This window comes from Paramacrobiotus metropolitanus, unplaced genomic scaffold, assembly GCF_019649055.1.
Source record: "Paramacrobiotus metropolitanus isolate TYO unplaced genomic scaffold, Prichtersi_v1.0 Parri_scaffold0000028, whole genome shotgun sequence".
Lineage (NCBI taxonomy): Eukaryota > Metazoa > Tardigrada > Eutardigrada > Parachela > Macrobiotidae > Paramacrobiotus > Paramacrobiotus metropolitanus.
This window is the reverse complement of record NW_026570248.1, coordinates 1212854-1234860: the sequence shown is the minus strand read 5'-3', so window position 1 is coordinate 1234860 and position 22007 is coordinate 1212854. Positions and strand designations below refer to the sequence as shown.

Here is a 22007-nt window from a genome sequence, read left to right as displayed (position 1 = left end):
ACAGACATATCTGTACTTTCACTCCTGTTAGTCTTGTATCTGTACTCCAGAAAAATGCATGTTACAAAGTAAAGTTGATGCGGTATTGATGGTATTGATGCGAAACACTTGCGGTAACCCGTAAACTTATTAAGAATACGTAACCAAATACGAGTAGTAGGTCGTGTATAGCTACGAGCTCAGACCCAACAACAGTGGTTGGTTTGCACCGAAAAAAACTTCGATTCGAAGACCAAGAATGCAGAGTAGTAAATTATGACAAACCTCGAAAGCCTAAATACAATACACAAATATTGCTGATTAACGATTGGCAATGGGGCATTGGAGCCAAAAACAGATTTTAATTCTTTTTGTTTTGCTTAATGTATAATTGTAGTGTCAGAGAGTCAAAGGAATCGGTTTGTCGATCTTGCGTAAGATTCATAAATAAATCATAACTCATAAGGCTTAATCAATTCCGGTTTCTGCGCCATCGCTATTCTGATATTAAAATTAATTTTTAACTTCCGGTCTTTAAGATTCACGTAACTGCATCAGCAGTGGTACGGTCTAACGCTACGGACAATGGATGGCGGCAGTGCAGTGTAAGTACTTATCAGTTTATCAAGTAAAAAAGTTCCAGATTTAAAAAATTTTGTAAGTTTTATTTTTAAAGGTATTGTGTAATCTGGGATTACTAAACCTGTCGTTCTCATGACAGAATCAAAAAGGAATATCAGGTTAACTTGGTGAACCAAATTAAAGCACGGTGAAATTTCGCAGCCAGTTATGGACACGAACGAGCACGATCCTAGCGATGGCGAATGGTATCTGGATCCTGAATCACTGTACCAGAACCTGCTAGCCCATAAGATGAATCTAGATTTGGGAGCAGCTTCGAAACAATCTGGAGATTCTGCTGCTGAAAAAGCTCAAGCCTTACGGACTCTTCTAACTACGAACTCGTTCAGGTATGAGATGTTTGATTGCATCAGCTTCTGCGCAGTTAACCCAGCCATCTTACCGCTGTGTTGGTTGTCAATTGTGCGTTGTCCCAGAAATCTCTTCTTTCCGGTATCTGTATCAGACGATGTGTCCTCACAGCCCAAGTAAAGTGTCAGGGAAGCCTTAAATTTAATTAGGGTACAAATTATCTAGTGAGCAAACAAGCGATTCCCAATCCGGCTGGCACATGGAGCGACTGGAGAAGTACACCGCGTTGATGGATGGGACAATAGAAAACGGCGGACTTAACAATCACCGGGGTGCTGTCGAGCAGCGTTTAACGGGAGTCAATCCAGGTGAATTATCTTACTGAAACTTTACGTGCAGAGTGCGCTGGTTCTCAACAGTTACATTCAAAACTGCGGAAACCATTGCTTCTTTTTCTGCACATTAAATGCAATGTGATATAGGCGTTTATGTAAAACATAGGCGTTTTCTGAATGCCTTTCACTTACATAAGTTCAGAGTCTGCTACGTTGCCGAGTTCAATTCTAACATCCGCTTTTTACAGTCCATTCGACGTGGAAAGTCGAAGAAAGCATCCCGAGCATGCCCACCGACGCCGATATTGAAGAGCATATTTTGTCGGCTGAACAGTTCCGAGCTGTTTACCAAGATCCGCTGAAAGCAGCTCAGGCGGTGAATTCAAATCAATGGTCCGATTTCAAAATGTTCGATAACCTACTAAGTAGTGTATGGATTTTGCAGAAATTTTCAAGTGGAATTCAGCCCGCAAGAGTTGTGGCGAAGCGAAAAGCCGTACCAGCGAATTCCGGCTTCACCGTTCCCAGGAGAGACACTTCGCGAATTAATAATCCCGCTGTTTTGCCCGAAAAGCTCGGACACAGTCAGAGTGGCTCTGTTGAAGGTAAGCGACTTGGAGCGAGCGAATAATTCGAGAAATGAAATATGAAGGTATGGAAAACAGGGATGATGTAGAGTACTTAAATGAACAAGTACAAGAAGGTAGTTAATGACACAGTTAGCGTTAACGTTAATAACGCAGTTCGTTTTTATAGGGCCGCGCCCACCTGAATCGGAAACTGTTGCCGCACCGTCCTCATTCAAAACTGCCAAAGAACAGCTGGTTGTTGAAATGGTCGAAAAGGGTGAGACTGTTCCGGCTGAATTGAAGGCCGGAGCGCGCCCTTTGTCGCAGCCTTTTGTAGCACCCGTGTCTGAGCGAAATAGACTTCCGCCTATGGCAGCGAAGTCCAAGGATGAAAACGAAATGTCAAAACTAGTGGAGATGTTTGAAGAATATGTGGTCACTCCGGAAGACCTTTGCGATGTGGGGGAAGTAGTTGGTTTGGACGATGTGAAACAAAATCTGGAGCTGTCCGTTATTTTGCCGTTAATGGTGGAGTAAGTACTAAGTACAAAATAAAAAGACGTTTTTCCGTGCATACAATCAAGAATAACTTGCATTTCCTCCTATGTTTTATTAGTTCCAAAACTGCGGTAAAAGTGCTTCATTAGTGTTCCACAACATTTTGCCTAACAATAAGCACTATTTTAATCATCTTGAAGGTGTTCCGGACTTAATATACCACCCAAAGGACTTTTACTGTTTGGCCCACCCGGAACCGGGAAGACACTGATTGGTAGGTGGGTTGCTGCGCAGTTGGTGAAAGGAAATGACGATTGGAAACGGACTGTGTTTATCTCTGTTACCCCATCAACCCTCACATCGAAGTGGACCGGGGAGAGCGAGAAGTTAGTGCGCGCCATGTTCCAGTATGCCCGTACGAAGGCGCCGGCTGTCATTTTATGGATGAAGTCGATGCCCTTTTGAGTCGTCGGAACAGTGAAGAACATGAATCATCCCGACGAATGAAAACTGAATTTCTCGCACAGATGGAAGGTATCAAAACTGACAAAGATAAGAAAGTGTTCGTCATCGGCGCAACCAATCGCCCCAGGAAATTGACGATGCTGCACGGCGCCGATTTACACATCGATTGTACGTTCCACTTCCTGATAAAATGTCTCGCACGCAAATGCTCACACTGGAACTGAATAAAGACACCCACAGCTTAACGTCTTTGGATATCGAGACTGTTGCTGAGAAAACTGCAAATTTTTCTGGAGCTGACGTTCGTGATCTGTGCAGAGATGCTTTCCGGGCTAAGTTCAGGCGCTTAAGAGGAGGCAAAACAATAAAGGAAGTGGCGAAAGAATTGCAGACACAGGTATTTTTGGCTTGCAGCAGATTAATTTTATATTTACGCTGTAATAAGATTATAGTACCGGAACACCGGTAGATGTAGTACTTCTGCTAGGAGATTCGTTTAAGAAGAGATAATACCGATTTCGACATCTTTTGACTATTCTCGCTGGCGCAATGCGTGCGCTAGCGAATAGTATAAATTCTCCTTAACTACTCTAGGTATTATAGTTCGATCTTCGATGAATGTCGTATGTTACAGAAGCATCCAATAACGTTGTCGGATGTCATTGAAGCCCTTAGCGGTCGCACACCTTCCGTCGATATTAACGTTCTAAAAGAGTACGAAGTCTGGAAGCAGCAGTTTGGAACGGGTCAATTTTGAGCGGCAACTACTTGGCAATCTGCGAATTGCCTGCTCCTACAGAGTATCCCCGTTACTTTACTCAGCTATGTGAGCCCGTTGACGTATTTCTGATCTTTTCTATAGTTTTTCGTTGTTTTCTATGTTTTTTTTATTGTAAATAAAATAAAATTTTAGTGTTTTGGTATTACGATAATTGCAAAACATGGAATTTCTTCCGCTGGAGAAGTATTGTGGAAACTTGTACAGTAGTAATATGGTCATGGACTTGTCGTTGTCACGTGTCAGTAGTGGTGAACGGTTTAATTTCGGCGTTTTTTGTACCCGTTGATATGTGTTTAGACACCCCTATAGTATTTACGAGTTACGATAATTTTTATTAAATAACTGACCATAGATAACTGACCATATGTTCTAAAAATTTCCGATTATTTTGGTCTAAAAATTTCCGACCCACTCACTATTATATTAAAGTTTTTCGAAACCTTCCGACTTTTTCAAGTCGGTATTGCCTAAGGTTTCATATTTTGCGGCGTAGTCGTGCACATCTTTGATTGCCGTGAATTAAGACATTCATTCGAAAAAATGTCTTAACAGTTTATTGATTTATTTGAGTTCTCGGTTCCACTTGCCCGTAAGATTGTACAGTAGGGAATTTTAGATTTCACATGGTTTAGGCTCCGTCCACTAGAAACTACCGCGTCACATAAACAGTACGTTTGCAGACTGAAAATCGTTTAAAATGCTTGTACGGATGCACACTTGCAGTGACGTACAGCTGAAAAATAAATCGAATCGAGAGTGCCGAGAGCGTGACCAACCTGCTCTCGGGGAGGCGGTTAGAGCACACAAAAAAGATCCACAGGCAGCATACGCTGGCTTATTGCTCAGCCATATGGCTGAGCCGTTGCACAGTTCCACGTAAGGCAGATAGTTTTTACGCGTCAGCCAACGACGTTGGGTTACGGCGCCTTACGTCGCGAACGGACGTAAATCAACCCGTTTAAACGCCAACTTCTATCCGAACGTCGAACTGCACGTAACTTGTTTTGTGAAATCTAAAATTCGCTAGTAAGTAAAGTTCGGCTACGGAGAGCGCCACCGACAGCTGCAACTTCGCGTCTTTAATTCGACAGCATTCATTATCAGCTGATTTTTTCCAGTTTTTGTTGCTGCTTTTACTCTGTACTTGAAATATTGTACTTTAACTTATACATTGTGCGCTCTTGTTGAAATCTTCAGCTGATTTTTCCAGTTTTTGTTGCTGCCTTTACCTGTGCCTCGAAATATTGTACTTTTAGCATACATTGTGCGCTCTTGTTGAAATCTTCGAGTTTCCGGTAATGCTTCAGCCTGCTTCCTGCCTTTGCACCCTTATCGCATACCGTTTTCGGAAGCCGTTTTCTGCAGGCGTCAAACTTCGTCCGCTAAAATGGAGAAAAATTTTGCGAATCCCAATATTCGCAGTGATTTGGGAATTATTGTTGGCTCTGCAGTGGCTTTTGCTGTCGTTAATCAGCTGTTTAGACTGTACAAACCATGGAGTGGAGCGACTCCGAGTAAGACGCAATGGAAACTGCGGAACATCGCCACTTCGATGCTGCATTCGTGCATAACAGGAATCTGGTCGTTTACAAGGCATGTCGGGCTGCGAACCCAAACTTCGCTCTTTGCTTTTAGTTTCAAGCAGTGTGACCATTATGGCTTACCGTGCTTATTTTTTAGCTTTTTTCTTATTGACGATTTGCGTGAAGACATGGTAGAAGGCGGCTCCAACTTTTCGTATTATCTCGTGGCACTATCAATCGGTATGAGCGCAGTCGTAGTACGAGTATAAGCATTGTGTACTTTATGGGCCTGCAACAATTTCGCATCTTGTTTACTTAATAATAATATTTCTAACTTTTCGGAGTTCCTTTTGCTGTAATGTGGCATAAGTCAAAAGTAAGAGTACACCAGAAAGAAAACTCGTTGTATAAGGAAGTTTGTTACAGATTACGAAGTGCCGGTAGTAAACTGCACTCGTGTGTGCAACTTTGAAATTAGAATTGTTTCTGGTGCCAGTACAGTACAGTACTTAAATTTTTTTAGTAGCTTCCAAACAGATCTTGCATTACTTCAAGAAGTGCATGTCGGTCTGATCATTTTGTGGCCGATGCCATAAGAATAGCTATACGCCGACGGATGGAAAATGATTAGTAAAATGACCACGTACATCGCTCAGTACGGTACTTGTTGCGCTTATAGCAAATTTTTGCGACACAAATTAACAACGAGCTATTTGTTGACAATAGTAAGACAACATATTGCTATACTGTTGTAAGACAACATATTCCCGAACATAATCTTCGGCTTTAGCATATGATTTGTGATTAAAACAATGCTGTCCTGCCATTAACACAGTTGAATTAAGAAATAAGCAGCGCTATTTTCTGATGAGTTCGCGCGTTTTGCCTTTCAGGTTACTTTATTTACGACCTTTTTGACATGGGAATTAATCGGTTAAATTTGAAGTCTGTGGAATTAATGGGACATCATGCGGTGGTATGTATCATGGCGTTACATTGGCGTTTATATCAGTATATCTATATATCAGTTTTCCCTTGTAGGACAACTGTGAACTGTGAAGATGCTTTATTTTTTAATTCAGAAGTACTTTATAGAAATTGTACAATAGATAAATGTACGCATAGGAGTACTGTTTGTTATGATTTGCAGTTGTCTGCAGATTAAATTACTACCAGTCTACCCTTGCGATTAGCCAGATTAGGAAAGAAAAGCTTACGACCATTTATTCAACTTATGTTGTGATGGGAATCATCAAATTTTTTCGGTGCTGAGTGAATGTATATGCCATCAGGAACTGTTTCCGCTTTTAGGTCTTGTAATTATGTAGGGTTGGCTGTCAGTAAACAGTAAACGTAACTAGCAACCGTACTTGTGTAGCGCCTTTCGAATTTTCTGGTTATATTATTAAATTTTTCAAAGTGCACAGAGTACAGACGTGTCGGTTGTGTAATTTTCGTGTGAATAAATGTTCCAGCTTTCTTAAAAATGTAACTAGACATTACTAGCTTAAAAGATTGCTGTTCCAGGTGGTACTTTGCTTCGGTGTTGCAGTATTTCTGCGAAAGTTCATTGGTTTTCCCGTGTTTTCGCTGTTTGTGGAGGTTAACAGTTTGTTCCTCCACTGGCGCCAAATATTACGGATCTTGGGAATTCCAAAAAATCGACCATTTTACCACGTCATTTCGCTACTGAACGTTTGTAAGTATGCCCCAGATCGCTGTAGGTGCTACCGGTATTTAATAACTTCCTATATAAATTATACTTATCGTTAATATAGCACTGTCAGATCGTTTTAAATTTAAACTTCACGTGTATTGCATGTATCGTGTGTAATCTGTTATCTCACATATATATATAGTGACAACCAAATTGTTCCTGGAAAATTATTCTAATTCAGACCCTAAAGTAGCATTTATGTGGCCAGTGGCCACTGTAGACGGATGCCGCTTTGCAAATGTTAGATTGTGGGACTCAACTGAGGTCACGATTTCGATCTTTTGAGTTATTAAGCATTATTAGCCAGATTACTTATACTTAGTATGAAATTAGGGTACGAAATCTACAAGGAATCTGTTGTTTTCAGCTACCTTCATATTATTCCGATTAGGAACGTTCGTATGTCTTTCTTATCTCCATTTTTCCTATTCGAACCGAATCCCTCGAATTGTCAACGTGACTGCGACAATCTGTTTTGTGATAGCAGTTATTATGAATGTGGTTTTGTTATACCGACTAGTGCGTAGTGATTTCCTTACTGTAAAGAAAAAATCGAACGACTGAATTTTCAATTTTGCCATACGGAATTCATGGTCAGCAATTTAGCAGTATTTTTTTGTTCCGTGGTTTTTATTCTTTTATTTTTCCTTAGAATGCCAAAGCGTTGTGATGAAGAATAATTTCGGAATTGTTCGTGCGCTGCTGTAATTTCAATGTGAACCAATAATTCGTATTATGAATGTAAAACCAGTGTAGCTGAGTTCTTTTATTACTTGCATAATTTTTTCCAGCACACGAAAAACATTATTTTCATGTATAAGACAGGTTCAAGATCATTCATTCTACATAAAAATTCAACAGGCTTGTACATCAGAAGTAATAAAGTTGCTTCAAATTAGCGTGATTGATTAGTGAGCTGCTGCATCACTAACACCAACTGGGAGTCAAGGACAACATTTTGATACATTAAAAACTCATACAACGGACAATAAAGCTCCAAAAGAACATGGTAACAATTACAGAAAATCTGGACCGTTCAAACCCATCAAACGGGAAGTCCGCATAGTGTACAGTACACCAAGTAAACGACAAGCGGCGGTTTAAAATATAAGAACTAACATGTAATACGGAGAATCAACTTCGCATCACGGCAGTTACAAGGTGCAACCTCACTTCGCATCAGATTCTAGCCAAATTTTGCATGAGTTGCGGAGGAATAACAGCCTCCAGTTTCTCCACCAAAAAATTTACAGGGAGAGTAATGTAGACGATCAACTAAAACGGATGCAGTTAGCTCAATTATTCTGTCAAACACTGTAGGTGCGACAACTACTTTTGGCATACTGTACGTAACCGAACAATATCTTTCTAAGTAAATCTACTACCACAAATACGATGACAGTTAAGAGCGTTTTTGTAGGTACTTGAAGAGCGCTATACTTAATCGTAAGAAATGCTTGATTACCCTTACCGTGCGAGCCAGTTGCGTCATAAATTCGGGATAGGCATGGGTCAGGACCGCTAACATAGCCATGATGCAGCAAAGAGCAGCCGTAAATGTGATAAAAAAAGGAACTTCTTTCTGAGGATAGACCGATACATCGTGGAAAACAGGCAGAAGCTCACGTTCTGCTGCTTCCATTCCAGAAGGATAAGGATGAAAATAATGTCCTTTTTCCAAGGGGTAAGGTAATGCGCGAAACGCTAAAATACGCAGATAATCAAATAGCAAGTAGCAAATTTCACGAGTTCAGATTAAAATAACAACTATGGAAAACATCGGAGTTGATATAATTCGGCAAATTGACGTTATAATAAGTTAATAACTAAAAGAATTTTAAATTTGTCTCTACATTCGTGAATGCCGGCCAGTCTGCGAATACCATCAACAAATAACTATTATGCACATACTTCCTTCCCATGTCATATGTAGGATTTTCAGGGCACCTTCAATATCCTTCCAGTGGTCCAAGTTGAAGAAAGCGTAAGCCAGTGCCTCGCTGTCTCCGCGTCGGACAATATGTTCAGGAGGAAGAATCAGTGTTTTTTCTTCCAGGAGATACTAAAATATCACATTTGTTCAGTTCCGCGCCTTAAAGTAACCGTTCGAAACATTAACACCAGTACTTTAGGAACGTGAGGATTAAATTCCACTGCACGGTGAATCGCCTCTATGGCATTCAACTCTACCGCTGAAATCCCTCGTTTAGACACTAAATCTGGAGAAAACCTTCAAAAATAAAAATACGTGATGATCAGTGCCGGTATTAACATCAGTAACGGTAATATCCAGTACCCGGAGATGTATCTGAATCTGCAGCTGTTCGGTTACTCACCTTTCTCCCACACACCGGCATTTCAGCAGCGCCGCAGTGTAAACTATCGTTGCGGACTTGGGTAAATTCACATCTGCATCCCATAAAAACACGTCATCGTAACTGCTGACGAATAATCGGCACAATTCCCTCACCGTCATATTTAGCCATTACGGCCTGAACGTCCGCATATGCTTTCATTTCCAACAAACATTCCACCAGATTTTCATGGATATCCATAATTAAGGGGAATTCTTTCAGCAGCTGAAAACCACACAGTAATTAGAGGAACAGTGATCCATATGGCAATATCGATTGGCGATCAGGGAACAACCGAGATGACAACAGTCATCGATCGCAGCAATAAAGGAGCAAAGGTAGTAATGTAGCAATCCAGCTTACATCTTTCATAATTTTCACAGCTTCTTTGAATTTGCGCAGTTTACGAAAACACATGGCTAGACGCCGGCGCACGTAGAAAGAGATTTCCGTTTCACGAGCTGAAATGCACACCGGTGAAAAGTGATCATAAGGATAAGCGAAGCAATGCGCTACCGTGCGCCTCTTCATCGTAAGCCACCAGTCCGTTCCTTCGTTTGGCTAGGTGACTTTCCATAACCCGTAATGCGTCACGGAAGCGGCTTTCCGTTTCGATGATTGTCGTAGTTCCTTCCTCTCCCAGCAGCACCAGCGCCGGTACACAGCTGCAGAAAATAAAAGACTCGTGGTTGGCCGGAGATAATAATACACCGCGATTAAGATGAGCAAAAGGAATTACTCTGGAGTTCTTTGCAATAACTCTTCGGCAATCGATACCCTCAAGGCTGAATCACGCTCACGCCACGCTCTTTGCATAGCTGCAGACAATTCGGCCACCATATTACAGGTAATTATCAACAGATAAAGAAACAGGACGCATCAGCTCACTGTCAAAATCCTCCTTAGAAGAATACACTTCCAATGGGAACAAATTCTGGTGTTCCTGAGCGGACAAATTCATGTCGTAAAACGTCAGCGGCTCCTTTCCTGCAAATAAATTATAGTACACAGTGCGGCATAAATTGAAACGTCCCGTAAATGACATGTTTCCATAACCTACAGGTCTACATAAACGCAAAGGTATAAACAGCAATATGTAACATTTCCAGCTGATAAAATAACAACGAAAATAGTTAAACTGTAGGAAACAAAATGAAATACCCAACCAGAAGTCTGAACACAACACACCAGACCGCAGCATATCGCGTAATAATTACCTCGTAATTTAAAAAACCGGCTGTATTCCGGTCCACGGAACAATTTGAAAGGATTTTCCGTAACCTGGACTTCTACAAGGGAATCCAGAAAACTTGAAAATCAATCAGAAATGGAACGATAGCGTCGCAGCTGCGGCGTCGCCAACCTTGTTGCGGACTTTCTCCAGATGACGATGTTTCGCTCTCCGTTCCATTGGTATTTCCATTCCCGCCGAACCAGGGGGTCAAATGAGTTATAGATAATTGTTCGAGAAAAGATATGCCATATTTCTTGTAATACCACCATTCAAAAATCTAAGGGAAGAATTCAAAGTATTTCCATTATCAAAACTGTTCTGCCAAATACAATGGTTAATAAAAATCTCATCTGACAGCGTGTCTTACCAGAATTAATCCAGACACCAAGGAGGATGTTCCGGTCAGAGCAACATAAAATTTCGGAGTCAGCGAGTTCATAAACAACGTGGCTGCAAGGACATGGAAACAATGGTCAATTCAGTTTTACAATTGTCATACATTGTCTACGGGAACGGAAACGACGATGAATGAATCCGCGAATGATCGTTAACTTCTTTACTTACAAAAAATAAGATTGAACATTGCAGCGGTCAAGCAGAAAACTTCCAAAAGAGAAGATCCAGGATAACGACTTCTAAAATCACAAAGCTTTTTGCCAGGGATGGTAGTAATTAAAATGCTCACTGCTCACGTCAATCTGCTTTTCTCAGCTACAAATTTGTGCACGCTTTTTGTCCGTAGTACAAGCAAAGGCGTGGGGCCTTAACCGCAACAAGGGAATGTGCAATTGTGCAGCTTCCGTTAATCATCCCAATAATCCCATGCCGCAGATAGTAACCCTAGAAGCATAGAGCATTAAATTTAATTTTATAAAACTGGTAAACATCCATCCAGCAACAAAAAACACTAAATTCAATCAGCTCCGATTGGGGCGAATCTGATGCCGCCAGGGCCAGCTATTAACTGCCTCTACTGCTGTGCTACTTAATACATGCTTTACTTTTTAGTGCACGATACTCATCCTTGTTCGCCCACATCATGTGAGTGAATAAATGATAATCTTCCAGATTCTTCCTTCCTGACTTTCTGGATTTACATCCCGTTGTTATCTTTTATTCTGCTCCAAACGAATTGTTTCCCCTTGCATTTTGGTTTTATTTCATCGCATACAATGCTTTACTTACACGTTCTGTCGGTTTTGACAGTGTCATGTGCTTTTTCGGTTGCCGTTAGGATACAGGTTTGCGTTCTGCGTTCTGCTGATTCTGAAATCCAAACCGTATGATAGATAAATTTTTGAAGTTGTAACTTTTTTCAGTCGGTTTCGGAAGCAAAAGAAGAACTCCTATCAAGAGAAAGAAGAGCAACAGGAACGCCGATTAAACCGAGAACTGGAGTATTTGGGAATGGGACGACTTTAATATTTACTACACCGTGTGTTCGAATGGAAACATCTAATCCCATTCAGATTCAAGTTTATGGCCCACATGATGTCAGGTCGAAGTGGGAGGTTGATGATGAGATTTTTGCTGAAAATTCTACAATCACTCTAACAGAATCTGGATGCCCGAGCGAAGATAACAATGGCACAGCTTTGTAAGTATTGCAACGGCAACTTCTAAGCTGCCACTAGTGGAGTGGGTTACACACCCGTACCACGATAAAACGAGGTTTGATGGTTCGTCGGCGATGTTACGAGTTAGCGAATTACCCAAAAGTCAGTTATGCAATTGCGAACATGTTAACCGATACCGGCGCGATTGTCAAAGTGCACAAACATTTTTAATCAGCTGAAAAGTCATTGGGGAAGAGCAAGGGCAAGGGCAAGAGCAAGAATCATTTTAGGACATTCAGACAATCTCAGAAGTCTAGAAAATCCACGTTAGAACTGGTCATCTCGTACAACGGTACAAGTACACATTCAGATGTTTCCGGTTGAACTAGCACAGATGTACATCTTCACTACAGATCTCATTTGTACGGCTACAGTATTGTTTGGTGTCAGTGTTGTGGAATGCGGTGTAAACCGTGTGCATAATGCATAGAAATTAGGAAGCTTTAAATTAATTTTTTTACCACTCCTGGCCCATTTTTAACACCTTTTATACTCTGCTGTGCTCATTTGCTTCTCGTTGTTTTCAGTTTTGTCGTGGATGTATCCGGCATTCAATCAAATGCATCTACAAAGCAGGCTACATTTCGGTTGGTATAACATTCAATAATTTTGTTATTACAACTCCGTTAATTAATTGTTTTAGTCCACTATGGGAAGCTGTTTTGCAGGTTCGACTTCGCACATGACAGTTTCTATTGGTGGATTACGAACATAACCTTGAAGGCGACATTCGATGGTGTAAACGGTACCCAGACGAATAACTGGGATCTGCGCCCGCAGGATACTTTTGGCGATCGCGGGTACGCTTATCTTTGCCAGGATCAGTATGCTTTTACCTCCGATTATGGTGAACAAATGGCAGGACTACAGTTTCCCCAGATAATCGTAAGTGGTTTTGATTAGGAATTTATGGAAACGCGAGTGATTTTGGTTAAACAATTTACAGCTGCTGCTATTTAGTACACCTGCGTGTAATGACATCCTTTACTGCTTGCGAATTTGCATGGAATCGTTATTTTGCAATGACATCCTTTACTGCTTGCGAATTTGCATGGAATCGTTATTTTGCGTGTACCAGTTTAGAATCGTCTTATGCTTGTTTTCATAGCTCAAACCGTTCCTTAACGCCACCAATAATGCTTCCGTCTTTGGTGACGCTACATTTTTCCAACCGTGTGAATACGCTTTCACGATTCCTTTATGGATGGCGACGGTGACAGGCTTGATCATGGCACTGATTCTGGCTCTGGGTATTTCTATGCTGGTTGGAATTAAAACGCCGGATCGATTTGATGATCCGAAAACTTCCAAGTTATTGTCCGTTCCATCGGAATAAAGTTCCTTGAAATTGTGAGATGGTAATACATTCCGGCAGCTCTGAAAATCCGACATATTCATAACGAAGATTTGCTGTTATGGCATTTCCAACAATGGCGTGGCTGAGATGATTTTGTAAGCGAACGGTATCTGTTCGGTGGATTTAAATTGGTTAATGTGTAGTGTGTGGACTTATAATGCTGTGATTTGGTTTAAAAATATGTGTGTCTGCTGTTGCTACTGGTGGGATGTTATAATTTTAGTTCTCTCGTTTTAATACTGTGTAGCGTTTAGCAAGTCTTATTGTTTATTTGTTTTATTTATTTTTTTGGTTGAGAGTTTCATGGGTTGCTGCTAACTGTAAGGTTAATTGTAAGTAGATGATCATCAGGTGACAGTGAAATATGACCATTAACATTTTCGATCTGATGTAGATGACGATTCTGTATGTTATGCATAAAGCAGCACCGCTACACACTAATAATTATGTAATTAATGTTCTGATACAGCTACTATCTCTATATATTAATAAAATAAGCCTTAGCGAATTCCATACAAAGCTCCTTTTCTGAGCGAAACGCTTAACGAAACTTGGGTGTCTATATATCATTCGATAGCGCCAGGTTTGCAGATGGCGCGACAAGAATCAGTTTTGAGAAAAATGTAAAGTTTAAAAGAAAAGTTTAAGAAAAGCTAACATACAAAGTCTATGGAAAAGTGAGGAACCCACCACTGCTAAATCGACCACCCCACCACTGTCTTGAGTCGACAGCTGAAACGCCGTTCTTCAAGCTCTTCTTCGAATGGGTGTGCTTATGTAATGACATGTATCACCTTATAGCCGTGGTTTACATATTTTTTACCAGAAATTTTTGTTTGCAAGACAGTTAGAGCTGAAGACGTCAGAAAGATCAGGCAAAGCAGTCCGCGAGTACGGAACAGCTGCAAAGTGCAAACCCAGTTTTTTAAGTAGCTGTCCTCCGCAGTTGTTCGAGCTCCTTTATTGTAGCGCCTCCAAGGTCGGGTGCGCGTGCCGTTATGAGCACACTCGTTGTGGCTAGATGGATAAACCTTCGGGTTTTGAAAGATAGTCTACATCGAGCGCGGTTTGGACTTAGATGGGTGACCACTCTGAGTTCAGGCTGCGAGTGCACGGCCCGCAAGGCCTGTGTGCGAAGTGCTTGGCTGAGGCAGCAATACCACCAAGGAGACGGGCACGGAGATGGAGGATCACAATACCACCCTGGCTACTCAGTAACGGCTTGGACTGAAAGGCCTGTGATGTCCGCAGCACCAATCGTGCCAAATGGAAGTAGACAGGAGATCAGTCGAAGCAGAGGATTGGCGCCTTCCCTAGAGATGTGCTTGCTGTCTACCTGTTTAGAATTCTCTTAGTCTGGTTCTGTTGAACGTCTTGCTCTGCCCGAGCCGGTTAGCGCCGATGCGCGTTAAAATAAAGCTGGCGCTCGCGTTTGCGAGCTGCTGCATACGATCTGTCTTTGGCAGTGTTATAGCCTCCATTGTAACTCTGCGTGAATGAATTACCGTACTTTGCACAGAATGTTCTGTCTGTCACCTGATTAATGCATTGCTGAACATGTAAACCGAGCCGTTTTCGAAACAACTAGCCGAATAAAGCAATAGCAAAGTACGGCTGTGTTTTTTTGCCGTTGGTTGCCGTTGCTTTTACGTACAGACCGCGTGAGAATCCATTACTACGGTGGCACCGTAGTATGGATTTTACGCGGTTGTGTTAGAACAGTGGTGCTAAAGTAGCGGAAGTGCAAATTATTCACGACGCTGCTGTGAAATTTAATGATTATTATTAATTAATTAATTAGTTAATTTAAATATTATTCACGACGCTATTGTGAATTTGTGAAACGACGCTATTGTAACAGAAGGCGAAGCCGCAGGTGACCCCGAGCTCCGGTACAATACACTGAATACAGATAGGACTCATACGAGTCATAAAATAATAAGCGAGACACAATCAGACACTGCGTCGTGAGTGCTGCGATCTGCGCATTGTTACCGGACAAACTGAAATTTAAAAAAACCCATGACTGGAAGTATGTTAATGACTTGATAAGTGTGGCTGCACTGGCTGGCCAAAATTCTAATACATAACAACGGGCAATATTTTACAATTCAAATAGCAGACTGATAAAGAAAAATACTCAAAGGAACTTCTATAAAACAGCACATATTGTATAAACGGCAAGTTTTGAAGTATATTACGGTTTTCTCTGCAGTGTACCGAACGGGAAAATGTTAACACAGAAAGATCAAAATAGAATTTTCGGTAAAACAGTGAACCCAGCTACGACTACGAGTACAGCAGCAGCACCTTATTTTGAATTATGCAAAATTTTAAATTTTAAATTTCTGAAGCATGAATGAATCCAACGAAGCGTAGAATATATCTGAATTTGACAAATGTACGTATCTTAGAAGTCATGAATAACGATGAGCTTATATATTTTTGCATTTTAATCTACCACTGATTTATTCCGCGCAGTTTCGCGCAGGGGGTCTACTAGTTGTCATGCTATTTTTTTACCCTCACTGATATAAGTTAAATTAAATTAACAAGCCAGCCTAATAGAAATTACAGAAAACTTCAGCAGTTTTTAAAACTAACAAGGTGTCACGACACAAATGATTTTTTTACTGTACTCGTAGTCTCGTACTTTAGCTATTTAAAAGTTAATTAATGTCAAGTTGTCGACGTCAATTTGAAACAAGTGGTGGTGAAACAGAAATATTCTAAGCGAAACGACCAGATTATACAATTATCCATTGATACTGTACTTCTTTCTTATAGGGTACTTTACACTGATTGTGAAAACCCGATACACAACAACAAATTGGAAATTAAACTGCCAAAATGGAAATAACGCGTCACGGGTAAAATTAGGTTTATAAAAATTATGGATACCGGTATCATGGCAAACGAAAAATGACTTTACAGTTGAAAAGTTAATCTAAAAAATGAAACTTAAACAAAAACAGAAACTGTGACGAGATCAATATGGTTGCAAATCAACTGCAAATGGACGCATAAAACCAAACAAAATCCAAACTGCAGGTCATGAACATCCAGGAAAACGGAAACAACAGACTGCGCGTACAAAATTCCAGGACGGCCAAAATGTAATTAAAATCAGTCATTCTCGTCTTCCTCTATTTCGTGCATTTCCGCTTTACTGACTGCATCCGCGTAGTTAGCTGGATACAGTTTGGAGACTTTGGTTTGGACAATTCTTAACCGTTTATACAATGACTCGAGATCTTTCTTCATTTCCAATAAGAGCTTGACGTGGTGTTTGAAGTCAGTAGCGTACGCGTCGATACGCTGATGGCTCAAGGTGTTGCACGTGTCCAGGGTTTCGTTGGCCTTCTCCAGTTTGGCCAGCATTTCACGCTGATCATGCAGCACTGCATTCAGCATTCTATCATCCAGCCAACCTTCAGGTGCAATGCTGGAGCTGGTGCTCGGGGAAGACATACTGCTGGCGGATGCAGTTTCCGAAGGCACTTCGGTTTGGGAATCCAGTTTGCTAGCGGGGTTTTCAACTTGGATTCTCTGTATAAATGAGGCGAAGACCACGCTTAGATTAAAACCAGCATCAATACTTCTACAGTACACTTAAAGCGAGATACTTAACAGTAACTGCGTAACACTCACAATAACCACATTAACTTTTCCGCTTTCACAATCTTCCAGTTATGCTAATGGCAGATGACAGAAAACTTCTATAGGTTTTTCCGATACTCACCACGAAAGAATCACGAATATCACTGAAATAATAATTCAAATACTTCAGCCTTCAAGATGTAAATCTAATAAAGGGTTATAATATTATAGATAAGTACAGACTGTACAGTATATTTTATCGTTAAAGAAGATCTTAATACGTACAATGTATGGCGTATGCTGTATGTACAGATACGTTTGGGAAGAAATTTTGGGAAGAACACTTGCAACCAACGTAAATACCTTTCGAGGGGGTTGCTACCATTTGTTTTGATTTCGACATCAGTCGAGATTTTAGATTTGAAAGCCGGATACCACTGCCGGAGTGATGTTTGCATGAAATTTGAGAAAAATCATTTTAATTTCAGAACGATGAACGGTTTCGTTGACTTTGTTAATTAATCACTTTTGGATTCCACAAATGGATGGTTAAACTGGAATGTATTATGTATAAAGTGAACACTGGATTTCAACACAGATTTCTTCGTTATGTCGAGCTATCTAGTATCATCACTCGTGGTAAGCAGCCGTGATCTTAATGACTTAATCATTCTGGCGAAGCCAAGTTGCGCAGGTTTTTTTAGTACGTTCATACCTGTAACGGTCCATTCAAACTTATTTCAAAGCACTGAAATCTGTTGACTGGCAATTTTGGTAGGCTGGCGCAGCCGCTGGAACGGCTGTGGACCTGTCGCTCTTCCACCGGACACCGTTAAAACGCGATTACAGAGTGCACAGGGATTTTGGTATGCTGGAGGTTTTCGCCGGATTTATGCCGGAATAACTCCTGTTATAGTGGGATCGGCACCAACTGGTATGAAGTCTTTAAATTAAGTGATAGACTTCGAGTATCGAGTACGAGTGGTACATTATTCAGTAATTATTGTAAGTGCATGCGAGTAATTTTTAGCTTACAGTGATTAGTGATTACTAACCGTTACTTGCTCTTTTTTTCAGCTGCATTGTTTTTTTGCTCCTATGAAGCTACGAAACGGGGAGCAAGTAAGATATTTGGCCCTTCACAGAAATCCGAACCCTTAGGTCATATGCTGGCAGCTATGGTCGGGGAAGTGGTAAATCTGATTCCTTTTTCGGATAAAAGTAACTGAAGATTATTCCGGCGCATACGAGTATTTATATTGGGTGTAAATTTAATAGTACTGTAAATTCATCGGTATTCTATGTGAGGTTACCGGATCGGTGTGGGAAAATATTAGTTTAATTTTCTTCATTCATTTGTTTTTTTTAATGGTGAACGCTTTACGCTTCTTATCAAAATATGCTCAATTTTACAGATGGCCTGCCTCATACGTGTACCAGTTGAAGTTACGAAACAAAGGACCCAGGCTTCTCAGTTATCTAGTTTTGAAGTATTGCGAGGCACGATGCGCACGGAGGTACGTTCATATTTTTTATTAATAAACACGGTAAAACAAATAAATGCTTGTATTCTGTTTCTAGGAAATAAAAGTTATAAACCGGTTTCTATTGACCGACAATAGTATAATAAAAAGCAGCCCTTGCGCTGTCGTGGGAAGATACAATAGTTTCGTTAACGCGATTTTTTTGTCCACAGGATTTCGTGGCTTATACAGAGGATATAGAAGCACGGTTCTTCGAGAAATTCCTTTTCCGTCATTCAATTTCCCCTCTGGGAATTTTTAAAAGTATGAAATGCAAAAGGTACGTTCATGGTACCGATTCTGAATCTGGATGCTGTTCCAGGGATACGTTCAGTCGAGGCAAGAACAGGATATATTTGCCTGGCAGTCAGCCGTGTGCGGCAGCGTAGCCGGTGCAGTGGCAGCGGCAGCAACCACTCCTTTAGATGTCGCCAAAACCAGAATAATGTTAGCCGAGGTAAGGGATACGCTCCGACTAAGCAGTGAATGTACTGGCCGAGGTGGTCACAGATCAGCGTTAACTCGTTGATTCTAACTTTGTGTGCGGTAAGAACGTGGGACTAACAATTTTATTTTACCATAATTTTACTAACGATTCGACTCTTCGATCCAGCAGAATCTTTTATAAATCGGTAATCCACAGTAATCGTAGTCCCTTGGCACTGTATGGTATATTAAGTTTTAATTACTGTAAAACTAGTGTTCGTTAACGTTTGCCTGAACTTGGTTGACATTTTGCACATTACAGTATAAGACAAAAGCTTAAACCGCTGATAAATTGTTTACGTACAATAACGTACTGTATGTTTTAAAACTCTACCTAAATAGCGGAGCATATAAGTGCTTGCATTCGTGTTATTAGCGCCAGTCTGTCCAAGCCAGAGGAGATGTTGCTTTAGTTCTTCGAGATATTTGGAGTCGCGAAGGGTGGAAAGGGTAACTGCACAAAGATCGGCGCAAAGAACTTGTTACCTGTTTTCCAAGTGACGATTTATGTTTTTAGGTTGTTTTCTGGTGTAGTGCCTCGGGTGACGTGGATTTCCGTTGGCGGTTTTATTTTTTTTAGGCGTTTACGAAAAAGTTAAAGCCATGTCCAGTCATTACTTAGATGCCTTAGTTTGAAATTGACTTGAGACCAATTATCTGAGTGTATAAAATTTGATTTTTTTAAGAATTATTTTGTTGTTTCTCTTTGGCAGTTTTTATCATATGTAGTTGGATGATACGGGGGACACGGTTTGTTGTGATATGTACATAGTAACTGCAACTGACTGACCAGTACGATTACTGACCAGTACGATACCAGTACCAGTACTGACCAGAGTGCAACTGACCAGTACGATCTGCGCTAATAATTTGCCAGATCAGATCTGAGTGCCAGATAAATTATTTGCAAGGTTTTCTTGTTTTTCGACGTCCTCCTCCACCGATGCGCTGCAACGAGACCGCCATCAGATGACTAGTACCGCTTTTAACATTAATGCTTTCTGCAGTCTGGCAATTTCTCAATTACATAGCGCGTTCCCAGATCCTTCGCCATTTTCACTTCTTTCAATTTACGTAGTCGATCTGTTTTTGTGCTCTTGCGGCGCTTCGATCGACATTTTTGCTTTTGTTTCGGCCGGCTGCAACTCCGAGATTTGTTTCTGGATTTACTTCTGGATGCTCGCTTACTTCCACATCGACTGCTCTGAAATTTAAATTAGCGCGGTTAGCTAAATACGTACATGCATCAATGCAGGCCACATCGAAATTAAAAACAAGGAGTGTTAGCACTACTCGCTGCGCCATTGGTGCCAAATTACGTATTTTATAATAAACGTCTACCGTAGAACATCATTTCAGTTATGTATCTTTACGCGCATCTTTGTATTGTATAGATTTTTAAAAAATTTATAGGTAGATAATCTGTGACGTTTTGGTTGGTGGTTCATCTAAACATGACTGACCTTACGCGATGCCGATCGGCGACTGCGGTTTGATCGGCTCCTTTTCCCGTTCATTCGATGCGGAAGTTTGCGTAGACGGCGCTATGTGTAAAACAATGTTCCTTTACATGGTATCAAAAACCGGAATTTAGCGCTTGACACGTACTGATATGGCACATGTTCGTAAATTTGCCTACCGAAACCCGGGATGTTGAACGCGATCGTGAACACACGGCGCTTCGAGACATTGCTGTAGTCCAGAAAACGTTAACGTTGCAGAGAAGTCAGAATTAGGACTTTCTAAGTAGAACAATAATAATAGTTAGCGTTATTAATTCAGTTCCAGTGTACGTAATAGTACTTCAACAACTAATGAATTACTTATTCTGGTTCAGACCAGATGTCCTTTGGATGGACTTGCATCCAGTTTCCAAGCAATACTGGTATACGCTTAAATTCTGAACTTGAGCTTCCGTTTCCGGTTATTTACAATGCGAGTAAGTACTTAGTTTGCGAAACGATTCATATACTAAATTTAAAGTCAAAATGTGGTTGGAGATTAATTTAGCGAATGAATATTTTGTGGAAGCCGTACGTAGTAGCCGCCCATGTACCGATACTAATTATAACTGTCGATCATTAGTGACGAAAGACTGAACGTTGTTCTAAACAGTAAAATTATAAGTAGTACAGGTGGCGGATAAATTTTGTCAAATTATTACTAGTATATAATAGTTTTTAAACCCCTGTTCGAGGACAGAGTAAAACAGGTCGGAATTCATTGTGGTCGGTAAGTATTAAAACTTAAGGTGATTACAAAAGCTTTCAAGTTAGCAAAAATAATCATGACTAATGGTCACTATGTGGAGCAGGAAATTCATAAGATTTATTTCTAACTAACAGTAGCCGCTACTTGAGGCATGTATCAATACGGCTTATAAGTTTTAGTAAATGTTTTATTGTGGTCCTGCGCTTCATGCTCGACATCGTGTCAAAAGCGTAATCACCATCGTCTGGTGTAGAAATCAATAATGAGCTTAATTGCAGATTAGCGGACCCGATAAAAGGCTTTTTGACATGTTGCACCATTCTGTGCCATATCTAACAATTTCGGACAGGTTTTCACTGATTTGATTCCATAGTCAATCCGATTTGCGTTTGAAAAAGGTCATTAACGGCTTATATTCTCGTCAATATAATCGATTGCATTTGCCGGCCTGTGTGTGCATGCACTATATGCGTATACTGTGCGCATGAATTCGGCTACTTTCTTTGTACAAATGGAAATATGTCCCCGCTGCACTCTGGGCGCCGGTCAAAACAAAGCGCGTTCTAACAATTTTTCAATTATGTAGGTTGCAGCATTTGTCAAGCAGGAAATTGTTCAGCATCGCTTACAATTGATTGATTAGTGCTTTCCGAGTCGATTATGGCCAGGGATTCTTAACTATCTCGTTGATGAAGTCAAAGGTCAGGAGTACGATAGGCTAACCACATGTCCTCCAAGCAATTAGATTAAACTTCCGCTGCCAGTCCCCAGTGCGCGACTGATTCATTATTCCGCGGTGAGATCCCTGCTGGATCTTTTTTCCACC

The 22007-nt window shown here is 40.8% G+C and overlaps 6 protein-coding genes and 1 long non-coding RNA gene across 7 annotated transcripts; 4 read left to right on the top strand and 3 right to left on the bottom strand.

The window, feature by feature from the left end:
• Positions 1–632: 632 nt before the first annotated feature.
• LOC129588236 (spastin-like) lies at positions 633–2779 on the top strand. Its single transcript, XM_055482401.1, has 6 exons — positions 633–950; positions 1138–1280; positions 1496–1623; positions 1693–1852; positions 2004–2349; positions 2515–2779. Exons 1-6 carry the CDS (start codon positions 769–771, stop codon positions 2777–2779), a joined length of 1224 nt encoding a protein of 407 aa, XP_055338376.1. The 5' UTR covers positions 633–768.
• Positions 2780–4835: 2056 nt separating this feature from the next.
• Positions 4836–7568, top strand: LOC129588191 (TLC domain-containing protein 2-like). The gene is made up of 5 exons (XM_055482330.1): positions 4836–5153; positions 5241–5323; positions 5977–6059; positions 6611–6782; positions 7168–7568. The coding sequence occupies exons 1-5, from the start codon at positions 4948–4950 to the stop codon at positions 7362–7364; spliced, it is 741 nt and encodes a 246-aa protein (XP_055338305.1). The 5' UTR covers positions 4836–4947; the 3' UTR covers positions 7365–7568.
• LOC129588189 (protein ST7 homolog) lies at positions 7558–11228 on the bottom strand. Its single transcript, XM_055482328.1, has 15 exons — positions 11081–11228; positions 10953–11023; positions 10756–10838; positions 10518–10665; positions 10372–10443; positions 10043–10141; positions 9894–9972; positions 9671–9819; positions 9518–9615; positions 9271–9379; positions 9137–9209; positions 8928–9030; positions 8712–8862; positions 8272–8504; positions 7558–8075 (listed from the first exon to the last, which is right to left on the bottom strand). The coding sequence occupies exons 2-15, from the start codon at positions 10969–10971 to the stop codon at positions 7980–7982; spliced, it is 1512 nt and encodes a 503-aa protein (XP_055338303.1). The 5' UTR covers positions 10972–11023; positions 11081–11228; the 3' UTR covers positions 7558–7979.
• A 177-nt stretch (positions 11229–11405) lies between these two features.
• Positions 11406–13750, top strand: LOC129588190 (uncharacterized). The gene is made up of 5 exons (XM_055482329.1): positions 11406–11629; positions 11708–11985; positions 12532–12591; positions 12673–12889; positions 13113–13750. The coding sequence occupies exons 1-5, from the start codon at positions 11561–11563 to the stop codon at positions 13338–13340; spliced, it is 852 nt and encodes a 283-aa protein (XP_055338304.1). The 5' UTR covers positions 11406–11560; the 3' UTR covers positions 13341–13750.
• Positions 13751–16130: 2380 nt separating this feature from the next.
• LOC129588192 (kxDL motif-containing protein CG10681-like) lies at positions 16131–16891 on the bottom strand. Its single transcript, XM_055482331.1, has one exon. The coding sequence runs from the start codon at positions 16830–16832 to the stop codon at positions 16488–16490; it is 345 nt and encodes a 114-aa protein (XP_055338306.1). The 5' UTR covers positions 16833–16891; the 3' UTR covers positions 16131–16487.
• Positions 16892–17443: 552 nt separating this feature from the next.
• On the top strand, positions 17444–19971 carry LOC129588193 (S-adenosylmethionine mitochondrial carrier protein-like). Its single transcript, XM_055482332.1, is given in 10 exon segments — positions 17444–17600; positions 17740–17776; positions 17779–17895; positions 18039–18154; positions 18377–18482; positions 18658–18711; positions 18714–18748; positions 18807–18941; positions 19347–19420; positions 19488–19971. Coding segments are annotated over 10 exon segments (786 nt in total). The 5' UTR covers positions 17444–17570; the 3' UTR covers positions 19570–19971.
• On the bottom strand, positions 19639–20805 carry LOC129588194 (uncharacterized). The gene is made up of 4 exons (XR_008690448.1): positions 20610–20805; positions 20434–20514; positions 19998–20174; positions 19639–19918 (listed from the first exon to the last, which is right to left on the bottom strand). It is a non-coding gene; the product is annotated as an uncharacterized LOC129588194 (long non-coding RNA).
• Between the last annotated feature and the right edge of the window lie 1202 nt (positions 20806–22007).